General features: G+C 30.3%; 1 protein-coding gene across 2 annotated transcripts; it reads right to left on the minus strand.

Annotated features, from left to right (window-relative positions):
* Positions 1–2,908: 2,908 nt before the first annotated feature.
* On the minus strand, positions 2,909–4,474 carry LOC109337865. Of its 2 annotated transcripts, XM_019574943.1 has the most exons (3): positions 4,138–4,474; positions 3,302–3,544; positions 2,909–3,263 (listed from the first exon to the last, which is right to left on the minus strand). In XM_019574943.1, exons 1-2 carry the CDS (start codon positions 4,335–4,337, stop codon positions 3,343–3,345), a joined length of 402 nt encoding a protein of 133 aa, XP_019430488.1. In that variant the 5' UTR covers positions 4,338–4,474; the 3' UTR covers positions 2,909–3,263; positions 3,302–3,342. The 2 variants fall into 2 exon arrangements, with proteins under 2 accessions (XP_019430488.1, XP_019430487.1); XM_019574942.1 differs by having other exon boundaries at positions 3,244–3,544.
* Positions 4,475–10,814: the final 6,340 nt, after the last annotated feature.

A 10,814-nucleotide genomic window follows, 5' to 3' on the forward strand; every position in this document is an offset into this window, starting at 1 on the left:
CCTTAGTTTGTATAGGGAATTTAGTGTAAAAATGAGAGAATGTGGAGCGGTATTTATAGGAGAGTCTCACCCTCATCAAATCAGAAAATTTAATGCAAAGTAATTAGATTTATACTAGCATAGGTGATGTGTCTAATGATGGTGGAGTGAGAGGATTTGTTGAGTGATTTAGGGGTTTTTGGAAGCTTTTGCATTACTTGTGTAACAAGTAAGTGGCTCATGAAATGATTACTTCCAACTTTATTGATATGATGTAATTTCCGGATAAACTTCGTGTCCAAACATTTTCGGATAATTTCGTCCGGAAATATACAATCTCCCGATCAATTGTCCGAAATGTCGAAACTTAAATTTTTGAGGTGAAAATATCTAGAGATGAGTTACGGACAGTCTTGGTGTCTATTTTGACTAGAAATAACATTTCGAAGCCAACGGAGAAATCGGAATTCAATTCCGAGTTACGGAACTCAAACAATAGGCGAAAACTCGATAAAACGACTCGAAATCGTCTCGGAAACTTTTATTCTCCAAAAATATTGAAAAAATAGGGAAAGCAATAAAATCATAATACAAGACTAAAACTGAACTGAGGTTTAGCCTAAAACATTACTGGTTAATTTCTATAATTAATCCATTAATACTAATTACTTAATTAAAAGTGCTCTAAAAAACACAGTGTTACATTTAGAGTCTGAGGAAAGGATGGTTTGGTTGATGTAACTGGAGTTGGGGGAGAGGGAGAAACAACTTGTTTTATCTTGAGAGAAGATTCTTCTATTCTACTAAGGAAATTCCAAGGGATGAGTGGTTCACATGTGCTCATGGTGATTGGCATATAGTTCCAAGAAAATTGGAATCTAACCATAGCAGAGCTCTTTCCGCTACACTATCTCCAGAAATTTATTATTAGTTAGATAAAAAATGGGATTTTTTTTATAGACAAAGGTTTGGAATAGGAAATTTACCAAGCCATAGATTCTTCAAGTCTTCTATTTGGCCAAACATAAAAAACAACTTGCACACTGCTATGAACAACTCAATTTGGGTGGTTGGGAATGGCAAGAGCATAAACTAATGGAAGGATAATTGGCTTGGTGAACTCCTAGTTGATACTCTGAATATTCCTTATAACCTACATCCCCCCTTTTGGCATATGTGGTCAACTTCACTTTTCAATCTAAATGGATCATCCCAAAGCTTATCGTTGATATAGACCCTCTCCTAGCTAAGAATATTGCTGAAATTGGTATCTCCTGTAAACAGGACAAACTTGTCTAGCAAGGTACAATAGATGGAGTGTTGACCCTTAAAGCTGCCTGCTCTTGTATCAAGTAGTCTGTCTCCCAAATGTCCTAGTGCAAGAGTATTTGGTCTGCTTCAATCCCTCCTTCGAAATCATTCACTACATGGAAGTTGCTTCATAGGAGGATGCCCATTGATGAAAATATTCAAAAATTAGGTTGCAACTTGGTTTCTTTGTGTAGCTTATGCAAGTCTAGCATTGAAACATATGATCACTTTTTCCTCAACTATTTCTATGCAACCAGTATTTGACAGTGGATAAGCAGCATGTTTAGTACTCAGCTGGACATTTCTTCTATAGACACTATCCTGTCAATTTGTAAGAATCAGCGGAGCCCCTTACTAAAAGATGTTCTAGCAGCTGTTATCATACACACAGTAAATACAATTTGGCATAGCAGAAATCATTCTAGATTTGATGATAAATGGACATCCTTGGACCAAGCCAAAAACATAATCAAGTTGTCTATCTCTATGTCTAGCAACACTTCCAATTTGTTTTCCAAGGCTTCTTTACATGACTTCACTATCCCTAAGAGTCTGAATGTCAAAGTCAATTACGGTAAGGCTCTTAATAAAACATAGGTATTTTGGCATCCTCCTTTGGTGGATCAGGTTAAGGTTAATACGAATGGGGCTGCTCATGGAGCTCTTGGTCTGGCAGGTGGGGGAGGAGGGGCCTTTTTGGGTGATTTTACTGTTTTTCTCAACATCGAGGACTCCCTTTATACTGAATTTTCCACTACTATCACTGCTATAGGGGCTTTTCACAAGAAAGGTTGGCTAAACCTCTGGTTGGAATGTGATTCAGCCATAGTGGTTGACATTTTTCATGACAAATTCTCTGCTCCTTGGAAGCTGCTCAACAAGTGATATCTTTGTCATCAACAAACAACTTCTATAGTCTTATGAGTGCCTCATATTTATAGGAAAGAGAACACTTACGCTAACAAGCTTGCTTCATTTGGTATTTCATCCAAAGTTGATAGTTGGTGGGATCAAATTCCTTCTTTTATTCTTGAGGACTTTCATAGAAATAGGCTTGGGCTACCCAACTATAGGTTCAAGAATGTGTAATCTTTTAGTGTTTGTTTGTGGTTTCATTTGTATTCTCTTAACTAATATCCTTTTCTAATATATTGGGTGTTGTTGCACTCTACCGTTTATAAAAAATGTTTTATCTAACGACTAAACAGATATAAGATAATAAAATTGAAGCAATATAAATATAAATATATATATATATAAATAAAGTAAGTTATTATTAAATAATAAAAACAAACTTTATATCAATGTATTAGGTATGCACTTTCTATTATTTTGTAAAAAATGTTACAATGAAATACTAAATGGATTTTGAGTATCAAATCTTCCATATGATGATCAATATATTTCCTGTAAGTTTTAGTTGCAATGAGTTATCTTTTGGTTTGTCTTTACTTTATTTAAACTTTTGTTCCCATAAAAGTAACTCCATATCAAGTATAATAGAAATCAATTCAAACCTATTAAATATTTTGATATTTATTATTAACACAGTAGAAAATCAAATAGAAGATCAAGGGAAATGATCGAGCAATAAAATTTACATTGTATTCAGTTCCAGCTTTGATAAACTGAAAAAACTAAATGAATACAATGTACAAGCACACCCACCATACCATGAGTCATCAAAGAAGAATGATTTTAGAAAGAGAAAAAAATAAGCAAACAAAAACCTGAAAAATGAGTCATTCGGCAGACATTAACTAACTTATAAACTCTTAGCTTTTCAGATTCCAGCTCTTAACTTTTTCAACCTGCTTTTAAGCTTTTAGCTTAACATAAGCAAACACACTTTTCAACACGTATGCCATTTACAGTTACATTTGCAAAACTTCTCTGAATCGATCCCTTCTCTCTCTTGACACTTGAAAGAAAACGTAAAACTTGCAACTGTGTTTTTTGTTTTGAAAGGTTACTTTTTCTTTATTTCTCACTTTCCTTTTTCCTGAAATACTGTAGCAGATTCCTAGGTTTCAAGTTTCAACAATGAACTAATTAAGCAGCAACTGGCCCTGTACTGAAGGAGTAACCTTTGGCCTTGTTTGGGGACCCTGATTTTGTTTGCTCTTTTTTCCTAATACCCTTCATGGATGATGAAAGGTTCTTTTTCTTCTCCTTAGCTTCGTTTATCTCTATGTTAGTAGAAAACTCTATTTGTTCTGCCCTGCACTCTTCGCTACAAAATGGTGTGTCCCCTCTGCAATAATTATATTAACAATCAAAACAGATTCAAATTCATAACTAAAGTGAAATTTAAATTCAAACCCATCAATAATTACTAAAAGAAACATCAAATTTTCAATTTCCAACCATAAACACTGTAGATCGTCAATAGTATATGACTGAATTAGATTATTTCATGTCTATAACAACTTATAATTTTTTTAAATCAGTCATACATTTTGTTTTGTCTGAGATCCTCATGGAAGTTACATTGGATTTCGATTTACTTGAATCGACTCAAAAGATATATTAAGAGGTAAAGCTGACAAATATCTATTCTTTTAGTACAACTTTATTGCTGGGTAAACGAGCTTTTACCATTTGGATCAACCATTAACTCAGGTTTTGAAAACTATGTTATTATTTCTCTAAAGCATAATATAGTCCCCCCTAAGATAATCTAATCAGAACATGTCTCAAATCAAAATTTATAAGTAAAAATGATCTGTGTAAAAGAGTTGGATTTTGAAGGAAACTTTGAGTTGAAGGTGTTCTAAAAAAATATTTTTATGACTTGTATGTAACAACAATAAGAATAAAGATTGTTGCTGATGGCTGCTAACATACCTATACATGAAGATGTCACTATTGTCTCCAAGTGGCTTCTTGCATAGAAAACAAGCTTGAAGGAAGTGAGGTTGATGATCTTCAAATCTGGCATCATAGAATCTTCTGCCAGATCTTGGTGAGGAAACAGAAGAGGTGGCTCCATAACCCATAGTCATAGACCTAGACACAAAATTATTGGCACAATGACCGGAATCCATGTTTGTTAAGGATTTCCCAAGTACTCACACTAGTGAATTTGTAGAGTAAGTGATGAGTTATATATGTATGAGGGTTTCTTTTGAGGAGAGAAGAGAGAGTGAGGAAGTGATAGGGTTGAAGAAAGTGAGCAGGAAGGAATGGTTTATAAAGAGAGTAGGGGTAGAGACATGAAGTTTAAGGTTTTTCTGGTTTTTAAAATTTTCCATTATGTTTTTTTCTAATATTTATAAAATCATTTTTTAAAGTTTTATGATAAAATATATTTTTAATCAAATTATCTACCCAGTAATTTGGGTGAAAAATATAGATTTAATATATTTCAACGAATGACAATTTTAATAAACAATATAAAATTATTAATAAATTTAATAATATTTTCAAATATGTATTCAACTACTAAAATATGTTATAAAAATAGGAAAAAATGTATGTGTTGATAGTATAAATGTTTTATACACAATGAGTATATCATCTACTATTTATATTTAATTATCATTTACTTTTTAAAAAAAGTAATACAAATGAATTATTGATAATATATTAGTTTTATATATGTATTATGGTGATAGTGCATCAATATTACTTTCTTATAATAATAACTCTATATGATTTTTTCCATATAATTATTCATTAATCCATTTTAGTAAAGTCCACAGTTTATCAGTAAATAGGGTGTGTAAGATTAAGATGAGAGATGTGATGGAAATACTTAATTAATACATTTCATCGTGACATTATATATTACGAGTTCAATTTCATTTTATTTTTAACAAGAAATTATTTATATTATTATTTATATGATGACTCTTATGATAAGTTATAAACTTTTAATATTTTTTAATGTAAAAAGTTAATATACTGAAAAGCATTTACCCCAATAATAATAATTACAATTAAAGTTGATATTAATTTATTCAAATTAATCCTAATAAAAATTATAATATAAAAAATGGAAATACTAATAGTTTATGCAAATTTATTGATTTAGTTTAATACTATTTTGTTTAAATTAAAGGATGTTAACTTTTTTTTTTGTGTATAAAAGTGATGAATAAACTTTTAGTGAGCAATTATGCAATTTTGTTATTTTTAAGGGATTGCATGATTGGAGGGAGAGATAGTTGTCACTGTAGTTGGCGAAAATTACAGTAACGGCATTGAGTGGAGAAAGGTAGAAATCCTTTGAATGGTTTTGAGAAAGTGGCAGTTTTGTGATTTTAGGAAGATAAGAAGGAGTCTTTATGGACGATGGAAAGATATTCCTTAGTTTTTATAATAGCAGCTATGTCTATATCACTGTATCTTTATTCTTTATCCCGATCAATCAAATTTTAATGAATAATATAAAATGTTTTTTTTTGTTTTTAAAAATTCAGATTTTATTTATGTAGTAATATTTGATTAACCCATGATAAAAAATGAGATACTTTCAACAATAGTTTATCTTTGTTCCCCATTTTTGAATAGAATACACATGTCTCTTTCTGAGTGATTCTTCAATGGGTTATGGTTTTTCCACTGCATCAAAATTCAATTGTGGTGTGGTGGGGATGGTGGAGAGTTAAGAAAAGTGTGGGTCCAAACTAGTGGAATGCAAGTTAATGTAACGGTTACATCTCCTAGGTGCAATGCAAGGTCATAATGTTACTTTCTATGAATAATAATTAATTGATGGGGCCATCTTTCTCACGAGAAGTAAGAAATATCTTTAGAAAGAGTAAGGAGGATCCTAATTCCTTTAGAGATTATTTCACTTTGAATTAGGGGTGTAAAAATTTGTTTCAGTTTGATTTTTGATGCACTTTAGTAACCAAATTGATTAAAAACATATGGTTTGGTTCCGCTCAATTAACCACAAATTAATTATAAGAACCGAACCGAGCCACTCTTAAATGGTTCATTTTGGTTCGGTTCCACGATTTTTCCATTTACTTTTTTATAAAAAATATTGCATTAATTAAAAATTCAAAATGTATTACGAGATATTGTTTATACATAAAAGGATAAACATTATTATTATTATTATTATAAAAAATTATGAATCATATATAACATACAATTCATGATTAGTAACATATATCAATTAGTAAAATATATAATAGTTACATTTATAACCTTACATTCATAATTCGTAACACATGTAACAATACATGTATAATAATATATGATATATATTAGTTTCAAACTCAATATCCAAAAGTTGGAAAATATGTAACATATATAACACTATAATTCACACAAAAATTGATATTAAGCTAGAAAGTTAGTTGAAGAATTTAAACAATAATAAAACATTATTCTCTGAGCCCTAGTATATATTTCTTTAATACGCGGTTCGGTTCTAACCGTTTCTAAAACCATAAACCGAACCGAACATAAACGGTTCATTAAACAAATAACCGAACCTAATCGCGAAACCAAACCAAACCACATTTTATGGTTTGATTCGGTTCGATTCCATCGGTTTCGCGGTTTAAACTGGAACAGCTTACGCTCCTACTTTTAACTAGCTAACCATATTTAGATTTATTTGGGGTAAAAACAATTCACCGTCAAAATCAAGGGATGTTTGATCTAGTGTAACTTATATTTCTTTAAATAATTATTCCAGAAAACACATACCATATTTTACCTATACTTCAATACTCAGTTATCTTTTTGGTATTAGATATTCCTTCAAGAATAAGGAAATATTTATTCGTAGTTGTCTCTTAACAAATTATAATTCATTGGCAGTGCATTTATTTTATATAGTCAGACATTTATTTTAAAAATATGAAGGCCTTACGTTTATTTTAATAAATATCAAGAAATTCATTTTAATAAAATATCAAGAAATTCATCTTATTGTTACCGTACCTAAAGTGTTTCTTCTACCCTAATTGAGCTGGCTATTTCTATATCACATCTAGCCATATATTTAATGTTATAACATAGGTAATATTTTTAGTGAAGCAAAGCAAGATACAACAACGACAATACATTTTGGAGTATATTTTGTAGGGTATGGTTGTTCTAAAATACATTTTGCATCTTGGTTCTGATTATCGGTTGCACAGTGCACTAGCTTCTCTCATTTTTATAATGGTATAGGGTTTGAGGAGGGTAGGGTGTATATCACGTTGCTTTTTTTTAGTACTATTTACAATATTTTTTTACCTTTTTGGGTAATGAATAAATCTCTTTTAAAATATTGAGTTATACCTTTTAACAAGTATTACTTTAATAAATTGAATAATTAATTTTTTGGTTATCATAAGATCTAATAAGACTTTATCTTACTAGACTTGCTACTAACTTCACGTTCCTTTGCTATAAGTGAGAAGTGAGAAACCGCCAAAATAACCAGTAGTAGGTTTCTTTTATTTTTCATCTGCTCCAGAATCTAGAATCTAGGGTTTCGCTTTTACCCACAAACTTGCTTCTCAATCAACGCGACGTCATCAAGCTCCCATTAAATAAATGATGCTGAAAGTGAATATAGTTTAACTATATTTTTATTAAATTTTTGTATATTTCAACAATAAATTCACTCATAATTTCAATTTTCAACAGTGGATAAATTTTTTGGAAGAAATTAAGAGAACAAGTACTAAATATTTAAGATAGAGTATTACTTTGACAAATGAAAATAATAATTTCATCCTGATTTTATGTGTATAGTATCAAAAAAGTTATTAAAAAGTGTGGTATATTAAAAACTAAAGATTGAAAAAGTTCTTAAATAAATAAGGGAAGCTTAATTTTATAAAACACCAAGAAATATGAAATAAGATATAAAAAAATGAAGGTTTTGACATTAAGGAAGTACCTTTCCTATTTAACTACTCTTTTAAATGGTGTTTATAACTTAACCAAAACAAACAAATTTGCACTTGCTAAATATATGTGAGAAGCTTCACTAATCAATAACTTAAATATACCTTATTTATAATCAAATTTAACTTCGTATATATTAAGCAAGTGACGTATGCACTTCTTTTTAATTAAGATTGAAATTGAAAATGGTAAAAACAACTAACTTCGTCTTTATTTGGGGCAAAAAATGTTGACATCTTTTTCTTCTTATAATTGAAATATTAATTTTTATAGAAAAGTGAAGTTATTAGTAATTCATCTATACTAATAATAGAGTGAGATTACTTTTTGTATGTCCTTGATTCATTTGTCGTTTTGTTACACATGGGTCCAATCTCCCAATACATTCGAAGTTTGAGTCCCACTCCATGATGGTGATGATGATGCATGGCGTGGCTTGTTCCCTTAATTTGTGGGGTTTTGGGGATTTACGCATTTTTAATAATGAACTTAATTATTATGCGCAAAGGACAAATAAGAACAGAGCCCTTTTCCCTAAGATATTATATGTACTGTTCCCTCGATCCACAACCTACTCTACCCATGCCAGCTGTTTCTCTTGTTATTGCTTTAGCACTCTACACGTGTGTATTCGAACGTGCCTTCTCACAGCACAAATAAAATGGAATACTAATAATATTCTTATGAATATTGATATGTTTTTTATACAAAAATTGACTATGATTCTTATAAATGTACAAAAGTAATATATGTTATTCATAAGGGAACACGTTTACTTTATTTTATAATTTTGTTTGTAACACCAAGGATTTCCCTATGTCTTATGAATAAGAAATCAATCTTTTAAGAGTATGCAACTGTTATTCTCAACAAGTGTCATTCTCAAGATTCGAACTCTTAATTTTTTGATTATCCTGTGAATATAATGAGGTCTTATACCATTAACTAGACCAACACTTTATTAATGTTGTTTAGTAGTGATCATTCGTCAAGTTATATCACCATTGAGATCAAAATAAATAAAAATTAACACAATTAATTAACTTTTGGGTGTTTTTATTTTATATTATTCTATATCTCTACTTAATTTATAAATCCAAGAAAAATTATATGCATTTTTTAATTAAATCTATCCTTCTTTATTTACACACTTTTTAGCACATAATTTAATAATAACTTTTAACCCTCCTCCAAAATTTCTTCACTTTTAAATGAACTATTCTCTCTCATAATAATTCTTTTCCAGTATGCATAGGAATGACAACATGATAGATTGAGGTCGCATTTATATTTACCTGAAGCAGAACCCAAAATCTAAAATCTAAAATCCAAAACTTGAACTCGAATTCGACGAGGTTAAAATTAACGATATTATTTCGTAACCCGAAAAAAAATATTTCAATAGCTTCAAACAATACCATCACTGGTTGGATTGTTTTTTTTAGATTTACCAGGATTTGATGTATTTATTGAGATAAATAATTTATTGACTTCATTAAGGTTTGATTAGTTAAAGATGTGATTAATTTTGTCTACTAAGAAGGTTAGGGGCACATTTTAATTTTAAGTTCTGGTTCCTCTACAAACCTGCATCAACAATATTCTAAATTCAACAATATTCTAAATTTATGATATGAATGCAGAGCCATATGTCTTTTTGTGTGGTTTCTAGCGTTATTGGAATTGTGATATGGAGGTGTGAGTGTAGCATACTGGTATAGTAGGATATCTTTTAGATTTTATGTACTGTAGAAAGTATGGCTTTTTGTCCAGTGTGACTAAAGTGAACAGAGGATGAAATGAAGATCAGACTTCCATGTTATAATAGGGATGAGTACGGACCGAGTTCGAGGTAGGGTATCACATGTATCAAACCCAAACCCGAAAATTAACATCGGATAAAACTCGAACCCAAATCCAGTGACAGCGATTTAACTTGTTAAATTCGGGTTCTGTTTGGAAGGGTACCTACGGATTTGATTTTTATTTTCATCCATAAATATGCATATGATGAAGCTAATATCTCCATTTTTCAATGTACGTCACTATTAGTATTCTTTCTCTTATTGAATTTTTTGTATTACTAAGAATATCTGACACATTTTTTGGTAAGGAACTAATTTATTTCGGGGTTCGTGACTGCCCCTTCTAAGAAATGTCGCTCTGAAGAATCGAACCCCCAACTTTAGGGATCTAATAAGGCCTTATACTACTAGACCAATATCTTGTTGGTTTCTCTTATCGAATTTGAGATTGTATTTATGATGGAGAATTAATGGTAACAAATATATGAAATTTTAATAAAGATATTTTAATCTAATTATTTTTAATTTTTACATTATTATTAATTTCTTAGTTACTTGCATATAAGGATGGCCTGTCATTTTTAACAGGCCGAGTTGGAGATTTGAGCCCTTTTAGTAATAAGGGTTAGGTCAGTCTATATTTTGCTAGGCCAAAGGCGGACCAGACTAACCCATATTGCCACCCCTAGTGATACCTCTTCATGTCAACCCAAGATCAAATTATTTGTTCTAATGGTTTTCATTTTTTTTTTAAGAAATCAAGGATAAAAAATGTAATTATTATTTAAATACATTAAAGTTCATCAACAATAATATATCAATGAAAATTTTATCAATCCATGATAAAAAATG

Source organism: Lupinus angustifolius, unplaced genomic scaffold (genome assembly GCF_001865875.1).
Source record: "Lupinus angustifolius cultivar Tanjil unplaced genomic scaffold, LupAngTanjil_v1.0 Scaffold_12_7, whole genome shotgun sequence".
NCBI lineage: Eukaryota > Viridiplantae > Streptophyta > Magnoliopsida > Fabales > Fabaceae > Lupinus > Lupinus angustifolius.

Excerpts from the sequence above, each read along its gene's own strand:
- LOC109337865 (XM_019574943.1), bottom strand. The coding sequence starts at position 4,337 with ATGGATTCCGGTCATTGTGCCAATAATTTTGTGTCTAGGTCTATGACT. Across the intron at positions 3,545-4,137 it reads AGTGACATCTTCATGTATAG|AGGGGACACACCATTTTGTA; the intron begins GTATGTTAGCAG and ends TAATTATTGCAG.